The 22,111-nt window shown below is 51.7% G+C and overlaps 1 protein-coding gene across 1 annotated transcript in view; it reads right to left on the bottom strand.

Moving 5' to 3' along the window:
- Window positions 1–22,111, bottom strand: part of LOC133362167 (uncharacterized) — a 28,835-nt gene that overhangs the window by 3,762 nt on the left and 2,962 nt on the right. Inside the window, exons 2-4 of the mRNA XM_061581120.1 lie at window positions 1,592–1,695; window positions 962–1,264; window positions 134–328 (exon numbers count right to left, since the gene is read on the bottom strand). Coding sequence (XP_061437104.1) covers window positions 134–328; window positions 962–1,264; window positions 1,592–1,695 — 602 coding nt within the window. The remainder of the gene's footprint in view (window positions 1–133; window positions 329–961; window positions 1,265–1,591; window positions 1,696–22,111) is intronic.

Below are 22,111 nucleotides of genomic sequence, written 5' to 3'. Positions count from 1 at the left end.
CGAGAGAAATCCACGGGGAGAGAGACGCAAACAGCAGCGGGCAGCGCAAGGGTCGGGATAGAACCCTTGACCTCCCGCGGACCGGGCGAGGGAGTCAACGTTGCGTAGGCACCGCAATGCCACCGCCACTCACCGGGACGCTTGGAGGCGCTCTGTCGGCCCCACACGAGGCACCCCACCACGGAAGGCAGCGCAATCACCACCACCACGCACAGCAAGCCGATGGAGGAGGCGCTGATGCCGCTGGCGCGGAACGTCGGCTCGTCTCCCGTAGACATCACGGACGAGTGTGGGGAGGAGCCACGAGAGGTGGGCAGGGTGGTGGCAGCTACGGGATTGGGGAGACGCGGGGAAACCGCGACACCACCACTCCCCGTTACACACACACACACAGACAACCACACACACACACAGACAACCACACACACACACAGACAACCACACACACAGACAACCACACACACAGACAACCACACACACACACACAGACAACCACACACACACACACAGACAACCACACACACACACACACAGACAACCACACACACACACACAACCACACACACACACACACAACCACACACACACACACAGACAACCACACACACACACAGACAACCACACACACACACAGACAACCACACAGACACAGACAACCACACAGACACACATACACACAGACAACCACACAGACAGACACGGACACACAAACGGAACCCGCAAAGCGGCTCAGCGCAGCGGCGTGGAGCAGCGCCGCGGAGAACTGGCGCGCGAGAGCCGCAGCGCAGAAAGCCGAGAGAGGAGGAGGAGGAGGCCTCTGGCCAGACACAGCCGTCAGCAGCAGCTGCAGAGGCACCACCACCAGGAGGGGAAACACTCAAGAGCCACGTCAGGGTGTCGGTCCGGCCGGCACGGCCACGGCGTGGAACACAGCGGCGCCCCCCCCCCCCCCTTGACGTACCGTGGTGGTGTGCGCGCGCCTGGACGGGCAGTGACGAGAGCCCCGGGCCAACCGCCGTGTGGGCCCGCACCGTCACCTCGTACAGGGCCCCCTCGGGCAGCAGCCCGCTCAGCGTCACGCTCCTCACGTCCGCGGGCTGCCGCGGCGTCCGGCACCAGCCACCCCTTCCCCCGCTCGGCCGCCCGCCCGTGACGTTCGCTTCGTCGGCTGGTGCGTCGGCTGGTGCGTCGGCTGGTGCGTCGGCTGGTGCGTCGGCTGGTGCGTCGGCTGGTTCGTCAGCTGGTTCGTCAGCTGGTTCGTCAGCTGGTGCGTCAGCCAGTACGTCCCATAGTGCGTCAGCTGGTGCGTCAGCTGGTTCGTCAGCTGGTGCGTCAGCTGGTGCGTCAGCTGGTTCGTCAGCTGGTGCGTCAGCTGGTGCGTCAGCTAGTGCGTCCCATAGTTCGTCAGCTGGTGCGTCAGCTGGTTTGTCAGCTGGTTTGTCAGCTGGTTCGTCAGCTAGTGCGTCAGCTGGTTCGTCAGCTGGTTCGTCAGCTAGTGCGTCCCCTAGTGCGTCAGCTAGTGTGTCCCATAGTGCGGCAGCTAGTGCGTCAGCTAGTTCGTCCCCTTGTTGGTCGTCTGCTGCGTCTGCGCCTTGGCTGGGCAGCTCCCTGTATGCGACCGTGTACCCCGTGATGCTGCTGCTGCCGCCGTCGTGTGCGGGTGGCGGCTCCCAGCTGACCAGCAGGCTGCTGGAGCTGAGGGCCACGCACGCGATGTTTTGTGGGGGTGCGGAGGGGGCTGTGGGTCGGGTTGGGATTGTGGAGGTGACGGGCGGGGGGGGGGGGGTCACCATGAGTCGTGGTAATTGGGCGAAAAGTCAGAAACCACTGCAACATGAAAACGATGAGAATAATCCAGGGGGTGAAAAATACAAGTTAGTCAATGACTCTTGCTGCAGTTGTGTGTGTGGGGAGGGGGGGGCTCAACTTGTTTTGTTAAGGAGACGCCTTCAATTAGTGACTGTGAACGTTCAATTAGCACGAAGATTGGACTCCCACGACCGCGCTGGGTCCTAACAAAAAGCAAAAGTGGGAGCATTACAATTCCAACGATGTGAAAACAAAAACATTTAAACCACCGTAGGCGTGGTGAAAACAACAACAACAACCCTCTGTTTAGGGACGTAAATAAATTAGTGGTGAAAAAAGCTTCTTGAAAGATGAATGAAATTACAAGCAAAATGCCATCATCATCAAAACCTTCCAGTTAGCTGTGAAATAATAGTACGAACAGCACAAATACATTCAGCGGCAGGGTAGTGCACCGCCCTAACATCCATATCCCTCTCTAGCAGTCAGGTAAAGAAAGCGTGCCCCGGTTAGCTACACAGACAAAATTAACAAGCAACAGGACAAATCGCTCCACAATCATTGGTCCTGTAACAATTACAATGAATCCCTCCCCACCCCCCACCCCCGCCACACGAGTCGATCGGAATATTACAGGTAGGAACAACAGGCTCCACACTGCCCACCAGGGAACACATTATCCTGCGGAGGAAGCTGGTAGGAACGTTGGGTTGCTCGGTCAATGGCCTGCAGGGTCAACGGCCAGGGCGTGGTGTATTCCGCAAATATGCCCGACTGAGGGCGGGCACAAGCCGGCGTGAGTAGGTCAAACGTTGCGTTTTATAAGGGCACCACGGGGTGACCAGCCCCTCCCCACCCAGCCCCACCCATCCCACCCTCCCCACCCAGCCCCACCCTCCCCACCCAGCCCCTCCCTCCACACCCAGCCCCACCCTCCACACCCAGCTTCACCCTCCCCACCCAGCCCCTCCCTGCACGACGGACACAATAATCCCCTGTGGGCTGGTGTAACCAGGAGGTTCCTAACAGTATTTTACAGGTTGAAACAATATGTTGCACACTGCCCACCAGGGATTATTTGTCTGTCTGACTGTCGTGCATAAATATATATATATAACACTAGCGGAAGTACCCGGCGTTGCCCGGGTGAAAAAGATATTTATTAAAAACCTTACATATATACACACAGATACTAAGGTATTGTCAAAGCCCGGTGGGGGTCGTTTGTACATTTCTATACCAACAAATATAAAAGAGGCTTTCACAAGTCCAAAAAGTTGTAGAAAGTGTGGGGTAAATAGTTGATGTAAAAGGTTTCCGAAAATTGTGGTCTCTCCCCCCCCCCTCAAAAAATATCTTTACCCCTCGTAGGTATATATACTAACAACACCTTACATACAACAGAGTAAGTAGTATCTACCGACTGTACCGTAGTATCTACTGAGCCAGTAGTAGCTACTGACTGTGTAGTAGTATTTAGTGACTGTAGTAACTACTGCCCATAATAGTATTTACTGGGCCTACAGTAGTATCTACCGACTATATAGTCGTAACGACTAACTGTATAGTATCTGTTGACTCTATAGTAGTATCCACTGACTATAGTAGTAACTACTAACTCTATAGCAGTATCTACTCGCTCTATAATAGTATCTACTGACTCTAGTAGCTACTCACCGTGGTAGTATGTACTGACTGTATAGTAGTAGAGTATACTGACTGTAGCAGTATTGACTGACTGTAGTGGTATATACTGACTGTTTTAGTATCTACTAACTCTATATAGCAGTATCTACCAACTCGATAGCAGTAGCTACTATCACTACAGCAGTGTATACCGAATGAGGTGGTACCTGCTATCACTACAGCAGTGCATAGTGACTGGTGGTACCTGCTATGATTACAGCAGTGCATACTGACTGGTGGTACCTGCTATGATTACAGCAGTGCATAGTGACTGGTGGTACCTGCTATGATTACAGCAGTACATACTGTGGTGGTACCTGCTATGATGACAGCAGTACATACTGTAGTGGTGGTGGTACCTGCTCTGACGAGAGCAGTACATACTGTGGTGGTGGTACCTGCTATGATTACAGCAGTACATATTGACTGTATTCACCACTCAGCCTCACCACGCAGCCTCACTCAGCCTCACAACCACCGCTCACCACTCGGCACTCACCCTCACTACTCACCACTCGGCACTCACCCTCACTACTCACCCTCACCACTCACCACTCACGCTCACCCTCTCCACTCACAACCGTGAGGGGTGAGCGGTGTGGGTGAGCGGTGAGGGTGAGCGTTTAGGGTGAGTGTTGAGGATTGGTGAGCCTGAGTGGTGAGCGTTAGTGGTGAGGGAGAGGGGTGAGTGGTGAGGGTGAGTGGTGAGAGAAAATGGTGAGGGAGAGTGGTGGTGGTGAGGATGGTTGGTGAGGGTGAGTGGTGAGCGGTGAGCGTGAGTGGTGAGCATGAGTGGTGAGGGGTGAGCAGTGAGGGTGAGTGGTGAGCGTGAGTGGTGAGGGGTGAGCAGTGAGGGGTGAGGGCGAGTGGTGAGTGTAAGTGGTTAGGGTGAGCGTGAGTGATGAGCGTGAGTGGTGAGTGGTGAGGGTGGGTGGTGAAGGAGAGTAGTGAGTGGCGAGGGTGAGTGGTGAGGGAGAGTGGTGAGGGTGAGTGGTGAGGGAGAGTGGTGAGGGTGAGGGAGAGTGGTGAGGGAGAGTGGTGAGGGTGAGTGGTGGAGGGTGAGGGAGAGTGGTGAGGGAGAGTGGTGAGGGTGAGTGGTGAGGGGTGAGGGCGAGTGGTGAGGGGCGAGTGGTGAGGAGAGAGTGGTGAGGGTGAGGGTGAGGGTGAGGGAGAGTGGTGAGGGAGAGTGGTGAGGGTGAGTGGTGAGGGAGAGTGGTGAGGGTGTGAGGAGAGTGGTGAGGGAGAGTGGTGAGGGGTGAGTGGTGAGGGTGAGGGAGAGTGGTGAGGGAGAGTGGTGAGGGTGAGTGGTGAGGGTGAGGGCGAGTGGTGAGGGCGAGTGGTGAGGGAGAGTGGTGAGGGTGAGTGGTGAGGGTGAGGGAGAGGGGTGAGGGAGAGTGGTGAGGGTGAGTGGTGAGGGTGAGGGCGAGTGGTGAGGGAGAGTGGTGAGGGTGAGTGGTGAGGGGAGTGGTGAGGGCGAGTGGGGAGGGCGAGTGGTGAGGGTGAGTGGTGAGGGTGAGTGGTGAGACTGAGTGGTGAGAGTGAGTGGTGAGGTGAGTGGTGAGGGTGAGTGTGAGGGAGAGTGGTGAGGGAGAGTGGTGAGGGAGAGTGGTGAGGGTGAGTGGTGAGGGTGAGTGGTGAGGGTGAGTGGTGAGAGTGAGTGGTGAGAGTGAGTGGTGAGAGTGAGTGGTGAGGGTGAGTGGTGAGGGAGAGTGGTGGTGGTGAGGGTGAGTGGTGAGGGAGAGTGGTGAGGGAGAGTGGTGGTGGTGAGGGTGAGGGAGTGGTGAGGGAGCGTGGTGAGGGAGAGTGGTGAGGGGAGAGTGGTGAGGGTGGAGTGGTGAGGAGTGAGTGGTGAGAGTGAGTGGTGAGAGTGAGTGGTGAGGGTGAGTGGTGAGGGAGAGTGGTGAGGGTGAGTGGTGAGGGAGAGTGGTGGTGGTGAGGGTGAGTGGTGAGGGAGAGTGGTGGTGGTGAGGGTGAGTGGTGAGGGTGAGGGAGAGTGGTGAGGGAGAGTGGTGAGGGTGAGTGGTGAGGGTGAGGGAGAGTGGTGAGGGAGAGTGGTGAGGGTGAGTGGTGAGGGGAGGGAGAGTGGTGAGGGTGAGTGGTGAGGTGAGGGCGAGTGGTGAGGGTGAGTGGTGAGGGCGAGTGGTGAGGGAGAGTGGTGAGAGTGAGTGGTGAGAGTGAGTGGTGAGAGTGAGTGGTGAGGGTGAGTGGTGAGGGAGAGTGGTGAGGGTGAGTGGTGAGGGCGAGTGGTGAGGGAGAGTGGTGAGGGTGAGTGGTGAGGGTGAGTGGTGAGGGAGAGTGGTGAGGGGAGTGGTGAGGGCGAGTGGTGGGAGGGCGAGTGGTGAGGGTGAGTGGTGAGGTAGAGTGGTGAGGGAAAGTGGTGAGTGTGAGAGGTCAGGGAGAGTGGTGAGGGAGGGGAGTGGTGAGTGGTGAGAGTGGTGAGGGAGAGTGGTGAGGGTGAGTGGTGAGGGTGAGTGGTGAGGGCGAGTGGTGAGGGCGAGTGGTGAGGGCGAGTGGTGAGGGCGAGTGGTGAGGGCGAGTGGTGAGGGAGAGTGGTGAGGGAGAGTGGTGAGGGTGAGTGGTGGGTGGTGAGGGTGAGTGGTGAGGGAGAGTGGTGAGGGTGAGTGGTGAGGGTGAGGGAGAGTGGTGAGGGAGAGGTAGAGTGGTGAGGGTGAGTGGTGAGGGTGAGTGGTGAGGGCGAGTGGTGAGGGCGAGTGGTGAGGGCGAGTGGTGAGGGCGAGTGGTGAGGGCGAGTGGTGGTGGTGAGGGTGAGTGGTGAGGGAGAGTGGTGAGGGTGAGTGGTGAGGGCGAGTGGTGAGGGAGAGTGGTGAGGGAGAGTGGTGAGGGTGAGTGGTGAGGGCGAGTGGTGAGGGTGAGTGGTGAGGGAGAGTGGTGAGGGCGAGTGGTGAGGGCGAGTGGTGAGGGCGAGTGGTGAGGGTGAGTGGTGAGGGTGAGTGGTGAAAGTGAGTGGTGAGAGTGAGTGGTGAGGGTGAGTGGTGAGAGTGAGTGGTGAGTGGTGAGGGTGAGTGGTGAGAGTGAGTGGTGAGAGTGAGTGGTGAGGGTGAGTGTTGAGGGTGAGTGGTGAGGGAGAGTGGTGAGGGTGAGTGGTGAGGGAGAGTGGTGAGGGCGAGTGGTGAGGGTGAGTGTTGAGGGTGAGTGGTGAGGGTGAGTGGTGAGGGAGAGTGGTGAGGGTGAGTGGTGAGGGTGAGTGGTGAGGGCGAGTGGTGAGGGAGAGTGGTGAGGGCGAGTGGTGAGGGCGAGTGGTGAGGGCGAGTGGTGAGGGCGAGTGGTGAGGGAGAGTGGTGAGGGTGAGTGGTGGGTGGTGAGGGTGAGTGGTGAGGGAGAGTGGTGAGTGTGAGAGGTCAGGGAGAGTGGTGAGGGTGAGTGGTGAGGGTGAGTGGTGAGGGTGAGTGGTGAGGGAGAGTGGTGAGGGTGAGGGCGAGTGGTGAGGGTGAGTGGTGAGGGCGAGTGGTGAGGGCGAGTGGTGAGGGCGAGTGGTGAGAGTGAGTGGTGAGGGTGAGTGGTGAGAGTGAGTGGTGAGGGTGAGTGGTGAGAGTGAGTGGTGAGAGTGAGTGGTGAGGGTGAGTGGTGAGAGTGAGTGGTGAGTGGTGAGGGTGAGTGGTGAGAGTGAGTGGTGAGAGTGAGGGGTGAGAGTGAGTGGTGAGGGTGAGTGGTGAGGGTGAGTGTTGAGGGCGAGTGGTGAGGGCGAGTGGTGAGGGCGAGTGGTGAGGGCGAAGTGGTGAGGGCGAGTGGTGGAGGGCGGAGTGGTGAGGGTGAGTGGTGAGGGTGAGTGGTGAGGGTGAGTGGTGAGGGTGAGTGGTGAGGGTGAGTGGTGAGGGTGTGAGTGGTGAGGGCGGAGTGGTGAGGGCGAGTGGTGAGGGCGAGTGGTGAGGGTGAGTGGTGAGGGTGAGGGTGAGGGTGAGGGAGAGTGGTGAGGGCGAGTGGTGAGGGCGAGTGGTGCGGGGAGTGGTGAGGGTGAGTGGTGAGGGTGAGTGGTGAGGGTGAGTGGTGAGGGGAGGCGAGTGGTGAGGCGAGTGGTGAGGGCGAGTGGTGAGGGTGAGTGGGAGGGTGAGTGGTGAGGGTGAGGAGAGTGGTGAGGGAGAGTGGTGAGGGAGAGTGGTGAGGGTGAGTGGTGAGGGTGAGTGGTGAGGGTGAGTGGTGAGGGCGAGAGTGGTGAGGGCGAGTGGTGAGGGCGAGTGGTGGGGTGAGTGGTGAGGGTGAGTGGTGAGGGTGGAGGGAGGTGGTGAGGGAGAGTGGTGAGGGTGAGGGAGAGTGGTGAGGGAGAGTGTGTGAGGGAGAGTGGTGAGGGTGAGGGAGAGTGGGTGGTGAGGGTGAGGATGGTTGGTGAGGGTGAGTGGTGAGTGGTGAGGGAGAGTGGTGAGGGAGAAAACGTTCACAATACTTAAGTCTGCTCGGCAAGCGCTCAAAACTTAAACTACTCGGCGCTTTTTCCACGGCAAAGCTCAACTTATGGATGATTGCGAGAACTGTACCTCAATGCACGTGATGAATGACGTCACAAAGCAACCCTTAAAGAGCCTCAATGCACGTGGTGAATGACGTCACAAAGCAACCCTTAAAGGGTCTCAATGCACGTGGTGAATGACGTCACAAAGCAGTCCTTAAAGGGCCTCAATGCACGTGATGAATGACGTCACAAAGCAGCCCTTAAAGGGCCTCAATGCACGTGATGAATGACGTCACAAAGCAGCCCTTAAAGGGCCTCAATGCACGTGATGAATGACGTCACAAAGCAGACCTTAAAGGGCCGCATGCGGCTCCGACGCATCAGGCAGCCAACCCCCTGGGTCTTGTCAATTGCAGCCTGCGGAATTGTACGTCTTGGTCATGTGACTTACTAACTGTTTACTATATATTTCACCAGGCAAGGCCCACTGAGATAGAGAGCTCTTTTTTCCGAAAGCGACCTCGCCGAATGAGGTGGCTTGTCACGTGGACTTCTATAGCAGCGGCCAATGCACATGGAGGGGAAAAGCCGGAGGGTGCCGGGAAAAAAATCCACACAACCATGGGGAGAGAGATGCGCAAACTCCAAATATACAGCAGCAGGCGTCGCCAGGGTCGAGATCAAACCCACGACCTCCTGTACACCAGGCGAGGTAATCAACATCTGCTAGCCACCATGATGATGAGAGACACTCAAACTCCAAACATACAGTAGCAGGCGTCGTCAGGGTCGAGATCAAACCCACGACCTCCTGTACACCAGGCGAGGTAATCAACATCTGCTAGCCACCATGATGATGAGAGACACTCAAACTCCAAACATACAGCAGCAGGCGTCGTCAGGGTCGAGATCAAACCCACGACCTCCTGTACACCAGGCGAGGTAATCAACATCTGCTAGCCACCATGATGATGAGAGACACTCAAACTCCAAACATACAGCAGCAGGCGTCGTCAGGGTCGAGATCAAACCCACGACCTCCTGTACACCAGGCGAGGTAATCAACATCTGCTAGCCACCATGATGATGAGAGACACTCAAACTCCAAACATACAGCAGCAGGCGTCGTCAGGGTAGAGATCAAACCCACGACCTCCTGTACACCAGGCGAGATAGTCAACATCTGCCAGCCACCATGATGATGAGAGACACTCAAACTCCAAACATACAGCAGCAGGCGTCGTCAGGGTCGAGATCAAACCCACGACCTCCTGTACAACATCTCTCATTGTCTGGGATTGAACCCACGACCTCCTGCGTACCAGGCGAGGTAGTCAACATCTCTCAGTGTCCGGGATTGAACCCACGACCTCCTGCGTGCCAGGCGAGGTAGTCAACATCTCTCAGTGTCCGGGATTGAACCCACGACCTCCTGCGTACCAGGCGTGGTAGTCAACATCTCTCAGGGTCTGGGATTGAACCCACGACCTCCTGCGTACCAGGCGTGGTAGTCAACATCTCTCAGTGTCCGGGATTGAACCCACCACCTCCTGCGTGCCAGGCGAGGTAGTAACATCTCTCAGTGTCCGGGATGAACCCACGACCTCCTGAATGCCAGGCGAGGTAGTCAACATCTCTCAGTGTCTGGGATTGAAACCCGACACCTAGGTAGCCGGCGTGGTAGTCAACATCTCTCAGGTCTGGGATTGAACCCCCGACTCTGTAGACCAGGCGAGGTAGTCAACATCTCTCAGTGTCTGGGATTGAACCCTACGACTCCTGTAGACCAGGCGAGGTAGTCAACATCTCTCAGTGTCTGGGATTGAAACCAAGACCTCCTGTAGACCAGGCGAGGTAGTCAACAATCTATCAGTGTCTGGGATTGAACCCACGACACTCTGTAGACCAGGCGAGGTAGTCAACATCTCCTAGTGTATGGCATGAACCCACGACCCTCCTGTAGACCAGGCGAGGTAGTCAAATCTCTTCAGTGTCTGGGATTGAACCCACGACCTCCTGTGACAAGGCGAGGTAGTCAACATCTCTCAGTGTCTGGGATTGAACCCACGACCTCCTGTAGACCAGGCGAGGTAGTCAACATCTCTCAGTGTCTGGGATAGAAACCCACGACCTCCTGTAGACCAGGCGAGGTAGTCAACATCTCCCAGTGTCTGGGATTGAACCCACGACCTCCTGTAGACCAGGCGAGGTAGTCAACATCTCTCAGTGTCTGGGATTGAACCCACGACCTCCTGTAGACAGGCGAGGTAGTCAACATCTCTCAGTGTCTGGGATTGAACCCACGACCTCCTGTAGACCAGGCGAGGTAGTCAACATCTCTCAGTGTCTGGGATTGAACCACGACCTCCTGTAGACCAGGCGAGGTAGTCAACATCTCTTAGTGTCTGGGATTGAACCCACGACCTCCTGTAGACCAGGCGAGGTAGTCAACATCTCTCAGTATCTGGGATTGAACCCACGACCTCCTGTAGACCAGGCGAGGTAGTCAACATCTCTCAGTGTCTGGGATTGAACCCACGACCTCCTGTAGACCAGGCGAGGTAGTCCAACATCTCTCAGTGTCTGGGATATGAACCCACGACCTCCTGTAGACCAGGCGAAGGTAGTCAACATCTCTCAGTGTCGGGATTGAATCCACGACCTCCTGTGTACCATGGCGAGGTAGTCAACATCTCTCAGTGTCTGGGATTGAACCCACGACCTCCTGGTAGACCAGGCGAGGTAGTCAACATCTCTCAGTGTCTGGGATTGAACCCACGACCTCCTGTAGACCAGGCGAGGTAGTCAACATCTTCTCAGTGTCTGGGATTGAACCCACGACCTCCTGTAGACCAGGCGAGGTAGTCACATCTCTCAGTGTCTGGGATTGAACCCACGACCTCCTGTAGACCAGGCGAGGTAGTCAACATCTCTCAGTGTCTGGGATTGAACCCACGACCTCCTGTAGACCAGGCGAGGTAGTCAACATCTCTCAGTGTCTGGATGGAACCCACGACCCCTCCTGTAGACTAGGCGAGGTAGTCAACATCTCCCAGTGTCTGGGATTGAACCCACGACCTCCTGTAGAATCAGGCGAGGTAGTCAACATCTCTCAGTGTCTGGGATTGAACCCACGACCTCCTGTAGACCAGGCGAGGTAGTCAACATCTCTCAGTGTCTGGGATTGAACCCACGACCTCCTGTAGACCAGGCGAGGTAGTCAACATCTCTCAGTGTCTGGGATTGAACCCACGACCTCCTGTAGACCAGGCGAGGTAGTCAACATCTCTCAGTGTCTGGGATTGAACCCACGACCTCCTGTAGACCAGGCGAGGTAGTCAACATCTCTCAGTGTCTGGGATTGAACCCACGACCTCCTGTAGACCAGGCGAGGTAGTCAACATCTCTCAGTGTCTGGGATTGAACCCACGACCTCCTGTAGACCAGGCGAGGTAGTCAACATCTCTCAGTGTCTGGGATTGAACCCACGACCTCCTGTAGACCAGGCGAGGTAGTCAACATCTCTCAGTGTCTGGGATTGAACCCACGACCTCCTGTAGACCAGGCGAGGTAGTCAACATCTCTCAGTGTCTGGGATTGAACCCACGACCTCCTGTAGACCAGGCGAGGTAGTCAACATCTCTCAGTGTCTGGGATTGAACCCACGACCTCCTGTAGACCAGGCGAGGTAGTCAACATCTCTCAGTGTCTGGGATTGAACCCACGACCTCTGTAGACCAGGCGAGGTAGTCAACATCTCTCAGTGTCTGGGATTGAACCCACGACCTCCTGTAGACCAGGCGAGGTAGTCAACATCTCTCAGTGTCTGGGATTGAACCCACGACCTCCTGTAGACCAGGCGAGGTAGTCAACATCTCTCAGTGTCTGGGATTGAACCCACGACCTCCTGTAGACCAGGCGAGGTAGTCAACATCTCTCAGTGTCTGGGATTGAACCCACGACCTCCTGTAGACCAGGCGAGGTAGTCAACATCTCTCAGTGTCTGGGATTGAACCCACGACCTCCTGTAGACCAGGCGAGGTAGTCAACATCTCTCAGTGTCTGGGATTGAACCCACGACCTCCTGTAGACCAGGCGAGGTAGTCAACATCTCTCAGTGTCTGGGATTGAACCCACGACCTCCTGTAGACCAGGCGAGGTAGTCAACATCTCTCAGTGTCTGGGATTGAACCCACGACCTCCTGTAGACCAGGCGAGGTAGTCAACATCTCTCAGTGTCTGGGATTGAACCCACGACCTCCTGTAGACCAGGCGAGGTAGTCAACATCTCTCAGTGTCTGGGATTGAACCCACGACCTCCTGTAGACCAGGCGAGGGAGTCAACATCTCTCAGTGTCTGGGATTGAACCCACGACCTCCTGTAGACCAGGCGAGGTAGTCAACATCTCTCAGTGTCTGGGATTGAACCCACGACCTCCTGTAGACCAGGCGAGGTAGTCAACATCTCTCAGTGTCTGGGATTGAACCCACGACCTCCTGTAGACCAGGCGAGGTAGTCAACATCTCTCAGTGTCTGGGATTGAACCCACGACCTCCTGTAGACCAGCGAGGTAGTCACATCTCTCAGTGTCTGGGATTGAACCCACGACCTCCTGTAGACCAGGCGAGGTAGTCAACATCTCTCAGTGTCTGGGATTGAACCCACGACCTCCTGCTAGACCAGGCGAGGTAGTCAACATCTCTCATTGTCTGGGATTGAACCCACGACCTCCTGTAGACCAGGCGAGGTAGTCAACATCTCTTCAGTGTCGGGATTGAACCCACGACCTCCTGTAGCCCAGGCGAGGTAGTAACATCTCTCAGTGTATGGGATTGAACCCACGACCTCCTGTAGACCAGGCGAGGTAGTCAACATCTCTCAGTGTCGGGATTGAACCACGACCTCCTGTAGTACCAGGCGAGGTATTCAACATCTCTCAGTGTCTGGGATTGAACCCACGACCTCCTGTAGCCCAGGCGAGGTAGTTCAACATCTCTCAGTGTCGGGATTGAACCCACGACCTCCTGTAGACCAGGCGAGGTAGTCAACATCTCTCAGTGTCTGGGATTGAACCCACGACCTCCTGTAGACCAGGCGAGGTAGTCAACATCTCTCAGTGTCTGGGATTGAATCCACGACCTCCTGTAGACCAGGCGAGGTAGTCAACATCTCTCAGTGTCTGGGATTGAACCCACGACCTCCTGTAGACCAGGCGAGGTAGTCAACATCTCTCAGTGTCTGGGATTGAACCCACGACCTCCTGTAGACCAGGCGAGGTAGTCAACATCTCTCAGTGTCTGGGATTGAACCCACGACCTCCTGTAGACCAGGCGAGGTAGTCAACATCTCTCAGTGTCTGGGATTGAACCCACGACCTCCTGTAGACCAGGCGAGGTAGTCAACATCTCTCAGTGTCTGGGATTGAACCCACGACCTCCTGTAGACCAGGCGAGGTAGTCAACATCTCTCAGTGTCTGGGATTGAACCCACGACCTCCTGTAGACCAGGCGAGGTAGTCAACATCTCTCAGTGTCTGGGATTGAACCCACGACTCCTGTAGACCAGGCGAGGTAGTCAACATCTCTCAGTGTCTGGGATTGAACCCACGACCTCCTGTAGACCAGGCGAGGTAGTCAACATCCTCTCAGTGTCTGGGATTGAATCCACGCTCCTGTAGACCAGGCGAGGTAGTCAACATCTCTCAGTGTCTGGGATTGAACCCACGACCTCCTGTAGACCAGGCGAGGTAGTCAACATCTCTCAGTGTCTGGGGATTGAACCACGACCTCCTGTAGACCAGGCGAGGTAGTCAACTCTCTCAGTGTCTGGGATTGAACCCACGACCTCCTGTAGACCAGGCGAGGTAGTCAACATCTCTCAGTGTCTGGGATGAACCCACGACCTCCTGTAGACTCAGGCGAGGTAGTCAACATCTCTCAGGGTCTGGGATGTAACCCACGACCTCCTGTAGACCAGGCGAGGTAGTCAACATCTCTCAGTGTCTGGATTGAACCCACGACCTCCTGTAGACCAGGCGAGGTAGTCAACATCTCTCAGTGGTCTGGGATTGAATCCCACGACCTCCTGGTAGACCAGGCGAGGTAGTCACATCTCTCAGGTCTGGGATTGAACACTGCATACCAGGCGAGGTAGTCAACATCTCTCTTGTCTGGGATATGCACCCACGACCCTCCTGTAGAACAGGCGAGATAGTCAACATCTCTCAGTGTCCGGGATTGAACCCACGACCTCTGTAGACCAGGCGAGGTAGTCAACATCTCTCAGTGTCTGGATTGAAACCCCACGACCTCCTGTCAGACCAGGCGAGGTAGTCCACATTCTCAGGGTCTGGGATTGAACCACGACCTCCTGTAGACCAGGCGAGGTAGTCAACATCTCTCAGTGTCTGGGATTGAACCCACGACATCCTGTAGACCAGGCGAGGTAGTCAACATCTCTCAGTGTTGGGATTGAACCCACGACCTCCTGTAGACCCAGGGCGTGGTAGTCACATCTCTCAGGGTCTGGGATTGAACCCACGAACTCCTGTAGACCAGGCGAGGTATTCAACTATCTTCCAGTGTCTGGATTGAAACCCACGTCCCCTGTAGACCAGGCGAGGTAGTCAAATCTCTCAGTGTCGGGATTGAACCCACGACCTCCTGTAACCAGGCGATGGTAGTCAACATCTCTCAGTGTCTGGGATTTGAACCCACGACCTCCTGTATACCAGGCGGGGTAGTCCACATCTCTCAGTGGTCTGGGATTGACCCCACGACCTCCTGTAGACCAGGCGAGGTAGTCAACATCATCTCGTGTCGGGATTAGAACCCACGAACTCCTGTACGACCCAAGGCGAGGTAGTCAACATCTCTCAGTGTCTGGGATTGAACCCAGACCTCATGTACACAGGCGAGGGTATTAACATCCTCAGGTCTGATTGAAACCACGACCTCCTGTAGGAACAGGAGAGGTAGTCAACATCTCTCAGTGTCATGGATTGAACCCACGACCTCCTGGTAGACCAGGCGAGGTAGTCAACATCTCTCGGTGTCTGGGATTTGAACCCCACAGACCTTCCTGTAGACCAGGCGAGGTAGTTCAACATCTCTCAGTGTCTGGATTGAACCCACGACCTCCTGTACACCAGGCGAGGTAGTCAACATCTCTCAGTGTCTGGGATTGAACCCACGACCTCCTGTAGACCAGGCGAGGTAGTCAACATCTCTCAGGTCCTGGGATTGAACCCACGACTCCTGTAGACCAGGCGAGGTAGTCAAACATCTCTCAGTGTCTGGGATTGAACCCACAACCTCCTGTAGGACCAGCGAGGTAGTCAACATCTCTCAGTGTCTGGTATTGAACCCAACGACCTACTGTAGACCAGGCGAGGTAGGTCAACTCTCTCCTGTCTGGATTGAACCCCGACCTCCTGTCAGACCAGGCGAGGTAGTCAAAATCTCTCAGTGTTCTGGGATGGAACCCACGACACTCCTGTAGACCAGGCAGCGAGGTAGTCAACATCTTCCTCAGTGTCTGGGATTGAACCCACGACCTCCTATAGACCAGGCGAGGGAGTCAACATCTACCAACTACGGAATCTCATTTGGTCAATTTTTGCACCTTTACGGTATAAGATTTATGATATTCCCGCGTTTTTTTACATAACCCAATAAATGTTTTACTTTAATTTATGTAGATCGCTACGAATGCCAATGCGAGTGTTTAGTGTTGATGGCGAGTTTTAGTAATTAGTTGTACGTACGGTAAAACAATTAAAGTTTTTCTCTAAAAAAATAAAATCTCTCTCTCCGCCTTGGAGCCAATCACAGTTGAGTGTCTCGCCTGTCATGTGACGCGTCGGTTTGTTTTCCCGCCAAATTTTCTGGCTCCTCCCCCTCTTCGCTGGCGGCCATTTTAGAGTCGTGTGGGGGACAAGATGGCGGCCTCGACCATGACGGCGATTCGCCAGCGGTCAGTGGCCACCACTATCAATATCACTAACTCACTATCTCTTACACTCTCTCACTCTTGCACACTTATACTGACACTCACTTTGACACACTCTCTCACAATCTCTCTCACTCACTATCTCTCACTCTGACAATCTCACTCTCACACTGACAATCTCACTCTCACAATCTCACACACTCTGACACACTCTCACACACTCACAATCTCACACTCACACACTCACAATCTCACACTCACAAATCTCACTCACTCTCACTATCTCTCACACTCACACACTCACTCTTACATCTCAATCACAATCTCTCAACTCTGACAATCTCACACTCACTCACAATCACTCTGACAATCTCACACACTCACACACACTGACAATCTCACACTCACAATCTCACACTCACACACAATCTCACATTCTCACACTCACTCACTCTCACACACTCACACTGACACACTCACTCTGACAATCTCACACTCACACTGACAGACAATCCACACTCACTGACAATCTCACAACTGACAATCTCACAACACTGACAATCTCACACACTGGACACTCACACTCACTGACAATCTCACACTCACTGACAATCTCACACTCACACACACTGACAATCTCACACTCACACACACTGACAATCTCACACTCACACCACTGACAATCTCACACTCACACACACTGGACAATCTCACACACACTGACCACACTCACACACACTGACACCACACTCACAATGACAATCTCCACTCACACACACTGACAATCTCACACTCACACACACTGACAATCTCTCACTCACACACACTGACAATCTCACACTCACACACACTGACAATCTCACACTCACACACACTGACAATCTCTCACTCACACACACTGACAATCTCTCACTCACACACACTGACAAACCACACTCACACACACTGACAATCTCACACTCACACACACTGACAATCTCACACTCACACACACTGACAATCTCTCACTCACACACACTGACAATCTCACACTCACACACACTGACAATCTCTCACTCACACACACTGACAATCTCACACTCACACACACTGACAATCTCACACTCACTCACTGCCCCAACACAATGAAGGCTGCACATGGGCAGGGCCGGAAAACAAAGTTAAGAAAAATATATATTTTTTACTTTTCTCTTAATAGCTTTATAATTCTTTAATTAGTAAAAATTATGTCATTTATTATTTAATTATTCAAATTATAATAACACCTTTTTATTGGTTCTTTAGGTAAAGTCACGTAGATGAAAAAATATGTTTTTTTTACAAGGCTAACAAGAAATAAAATTCATCATTCACGAATGAAATTACTTTTCACTTAATCTCTGGAGGTCTATACTCTTTGGTTCTTTAGGTAAAGTCACGTAGATGAAAAAATATAATAAAATGTATTTTTTACAAGGCTAACAAGAAAAAAAATTCATCATTCACGAATGAAATAACTTTTCTCTTAATATCTGGAGGTCTATACTCTTTAGGTTTCTTTAGGTAAAGTCACGTAGATGAACAAAATATAATAAATGTATTTTTTACAAGGCTAACAAGAAATAAATTTCATCATTCACGAATGAAATTACTTTTCTCTTAATATCTGGAGGTCTATACTCTTTGGTTCTTTAGGTAAAGTCACGTAGATGAAATAATATAATAAAATGTATTTTTTACAAGGCTAACAAGAAATAAAATTAATCATTCACGAATGAAATTACTTTTCACTTAATCTCTGGAGGTCAATACTCTTTGGTTCTTTAGGTAAAGTCACGTAGATGAAAAAAATATAATAAAATGTATTTTTTACAAGGCTAACAAGAAATAATATTCATTCACGAATGCAATTACTTTATCTCTTAATATCTGGAGGTTTACACTCTTGGTTCTTTAGGTGAAGTCACGTAGATGAAAAATATTTAATAAAATGTATTTTTTACAAGGCTAACAAGAAATAATGTTCATCATTCACGAATGAAATAACTTTTCTCTTAATATCTGGAGGTTTATACTCTTTGGTTCTTTAGGTAAAGTCACGTAGAAGGGAAATAATAAAATAATATAAATATAAAACAATTAAAATTCTCATGACGTTTCGACTGCAACACAAGCTATCATATATTATAGTATTATTTTATTATTTCCCTTCTCCGTGACTTTACCGAAAGAACCAAGAATATGAAAATAATTAAGTTACGACGTTTCGGAGGCAACACAAGCTTCTGTCATCAGGTGGGACAACCAGAGCACAATCACTGCCGTGAGCAGAGAGCTCTTAGTGACACGCTCTTATATAGGGTGAGAAGGGGGAGGAGCCAGGGAGGAGGGATGCAGGGGGGGGGGGGCTCCCTGCACACGGATGTCTCTGTAGTGCGTGTGTGCATGTTGTAATGTGTAAGGTATATCTGCAGTCGATTTCATGTTGTGTGTAACGTGTAAGGTATTATTCTTTGGTTCTTTCGGTAAAGTCACGTTATAAAGATAAAATAATAACTTAAATTAAATACGAGCATACGACGTTTCGATTGCAACACAAGCAATCATCATCAGGTATAAATTAAATAGAAACACAAATCTAGTATACTTAGAAATGTAATGTAATATAACAGAGAGTCGGATAACATAACAGTCAACACCCTATCTGGTTGATTACGTCTTCCTGAGAATGCTAAATTTGAGAGAGAGATTTAATCTCTCTCAACCAGATAGGGTGTTGACTGTTATGTTATCCGACTCTCTGTTATATTACATTACATTTCTAAGTATACTAGATTTGTGTTTCTATTTAATTTATACCTGATGATGATTGCTTGTGTTGCAATCGAAACGTCGTATGCTAGTATTTAATTTAAGTTATTATTTTATCTTTATACGTGACTTTACCGAAAGAACCAAAGAATAATTCCTGCAGTCACGAAAGCTCCAAATTAAGTGTAAGGTATATTTGCAGAGTCGATCGCATGGAGAAGCCCTCGACAGAGCCCCGTGCTAAAAGGCATCAATGCGACCGGTGTGCCTACAGCACGGATCACACTGGACACTTCAAGCTGCATGCGAGAACACACACGGGCGAAAAGCCATTCAAGTGCACCACGTGTGGGAAGGCATTTGCTCGTTTACAAACTCTTGAACATCATCAGAGAACACACATGGGGGGAAAGCCATTCAAGTGCGCCATCTGCGAGAAAACATTTGTACATTCATCATATTTTCTAGTTCACCAGAGAACGCACACGGGCGAAAAACCATTCAAGTGCACCACGTGGGAAGCATTTGCTCGTTTACAATATTTAACATATCATCAGAGAACAACACACGGGGGAAAAGCCATTCAAGTGCGCCATCTGCGAGAAACATTTTATATATCCATCTAATTTTCGAGTTCACCAGAACACACACGGGCGAAAAACCATTCAAGTGCACCGTGTGTGGGAAGGCATTTGTCCATTCAAGATATCTTCGAGTTCATCAGAGAACGCACACGGGCGAGAAGCCCTACAAGTGCATCGTGTGTGGGAAGGCATTTGTCCTTTCAAGATATCTTCGAGTTCATCAGAGAAAGCACACGGGTGAGAAGCCATTCAAGTGCACCCGTGTGTGGGAAGGCATTTGTCCAGTCAAGCTCTCTTCGGATTCACAAGAGAAACGCACACGGGTGAGAAGCTCTACAAGTGCAGTTTGTGTGGGAAGGCATTTGTACAATCAAGTTATCTTCGAGTTCACGAGAGAACGCACACGGGCGAAAAGCCATTCAAGTGCACCGTGTGTGGGAAAGGGTTTATTGCGTCGGGAAAACGAAAGAAGCATGAGCAGATCCATGAGGAGGGTGAAATCTACTTGCGATGGTCAAAGTGCTGCTCCCATGAGTCCATCTCGCATAAAACAAGAACCGGAAGAAAATTACAACTTCGCTACGTGGCCAGGAGTGACGGTGAAGTGTGAAGAAGAGACAACGGTGAAGCGTGAAGGTCAGGGTTCGACTCCAGGTGGCGACCTCCTGGTGGATGGAGTCTGCGTGAAGCAGGAGGATGAGAATCGAGATTGTCGCTGGTGATGACCCCGTCGCTTTTGAAAAAGGGGTCACTTTCAGCTTGGTCGGCAATTAGCGGGGAAAATAATGTGTTTAGTAACACTGGAAAATGACTTTGGCCATATTCCAGGGATCCATTTGTGCGCCGTTTTCTTTTTTTTTGGGGGGGCACTTATAAATCGCGTAAATATAAGTATATATACTGTATACCTGGTGCGGTTTGTAAACATTGCCCCCTAGGGAGACAAATGCGTTCAGCCGTATTGCTGGGCCACCCACCCACTCACTAGTGTATAATGTAACATAGAGACCCATAGGCTCACAAAGAGACCCATAGACTCATAACGCAGACCATAGATTCATCACGCAGATACCCATAGACTAATCACACATACCCATAGACTCACAAAGAGACCCATAGACTCGTCACGCAGACCAATAGATTCATCACGCAAGATACCCATAGACTAATCACACATACACATAGACTCACACAGAGACCCATAGACTCACAAAGAGACCCATAGACTCATAACGCAGACCAATAGATTCATCATGCAGATACCCATAGACTAATCACACAAATCCATACTCATCATTTAGAGACCCATAGACTCACGCAGAGCCATAGACTCGTCATACAGAGACCCATATACTCACAGACCCATAGACTCATACAGAGACCATAGACTCACAAAGAGACCCATAGACTCATAACGCAGACCAATAGATTCATCACGCAGATATTCATAGACTAATCACACAAATCCATAGACTCCTCATTTAGAGACCCATAGACTCAAGAGCCATAGACTCGTCATACAGAGACCCATATACTCAGACCCATAGACTCATACAGAGACCCATAGGCTCACCACAGAGACCCATAGACTCATCATTTAGAGACCCATAGACTCATACAGAGACCCATAGACTCACCCACAGAGACCCATCGACTCGTCACACAGAGACCCATAGATTCACAAACACCCATAGACACAAGACCCGTAAACTCATCATACAGAGACCCATAGACTCCCACAGAGACCCATTGTAATTTTAATAATTGCATTGTGAAAATTCGAAAGTTTTCAGAAATGTTGATTGTGCAATGTAATGTAGATGTGTCATTACAAAAACGTGTTGTTGTGTGTGTTATATTGTTATTTGAAGTTTTCGTGACTGCAAGAATCCATACTCTTTGGTTCTTTCAGTAAAGTCACGTTTCGGGGCGCAACACATTTATTTTATACCTACGTGGACTACCGAATGAACCAAGAGTATTATTGTTGTGATTTATATTCTTGACTAATATGTATGTTTATGATTATTTTCGATGTGCACAAAGTGTATCGCGACTTGTTACTGGCTCTCTAGTTGTCTAGGGGTTGTATTGTCAATCGTGACGACATCGATGAATCTCGCTTCAACATTCAAACGCGGCGTGTCGGCTCCCAGCACGCTGCCTGTAGCAGCAGCCTGCACGTGACCCCCCCCCCTCTCCCCTGGCCTCTCCACCAAATACAACGTTCAAGTCATGGGCTTAACCAACAACTTTTACAGCCTGTCGCTCCGGGCACTCTATCCGGTGTGCGACGACTCAATCTCCCACTGGTCCACGTCTCAGCTCACAACTCTTAGCTCAGTGCAGTACGACTTCTCCAAGTCCTTTATTCTGCAAAGTGACTCGAAATGAAAAAAGCGTCGAGGCAAACTTTCAGCGATACTTAAGTCTGCTTCGGCAAGAACTCAACTCTTAACTACTCGGCGCTTTCTCCCGGCAAAAACTCAACTTATGGATGATTGCGAGAACTGTACCTCAATGCACGTGATGAATGACGTCACAAAGCAACCCTAAAGGGCCTCAATGCACGTGATGAATGGACGTCACAAAGCAACCTTAAAGAGCCTAATTGCACGTGATGAATGACGTCACAAAAGCAGCCCTTAAGAGCTCAATGCACGTGATGAATGACGTCACAAAGCAGCCCTTAAAGGGCCTCAATGCACGTCATGAATGACGTCACAAAGCAGTCCTTTAAGGGCCTCAATGCACGTGATGAATGACGTCACAAGCAGTCCTTAAAAGAGCCTCAATGCAGTGATGAAGGACATCACAAAGCAACCCTTAAGAGCCTCAATGCACGTGGTGAATGACGTCACAAAGCAGTACTTAAAGAGCCTCAAT

This window comes from Lethenteron reissneri, unplaced genomic scaffold (assembly GCF_015708825.2).
Source record: "Lethenteron reissneri isolate LAM-NWPU_2019-01 unplaced genomic scaffold, ASM1570882v1 scaffold_1394, whole genome shotgun sequence".
In the NCBI taxonomy this organism is placed as follows: domain Eukaryota; kingdom Metazoa; phylum Chordata; class Hyperoartia; order Petromyzontiformes; family Petromyzontidae; genus Lethenteron; species Lethenteron reissneri.
This window is presented reverse-complemented; position numbering and strand designations above follow the sequence as displayed.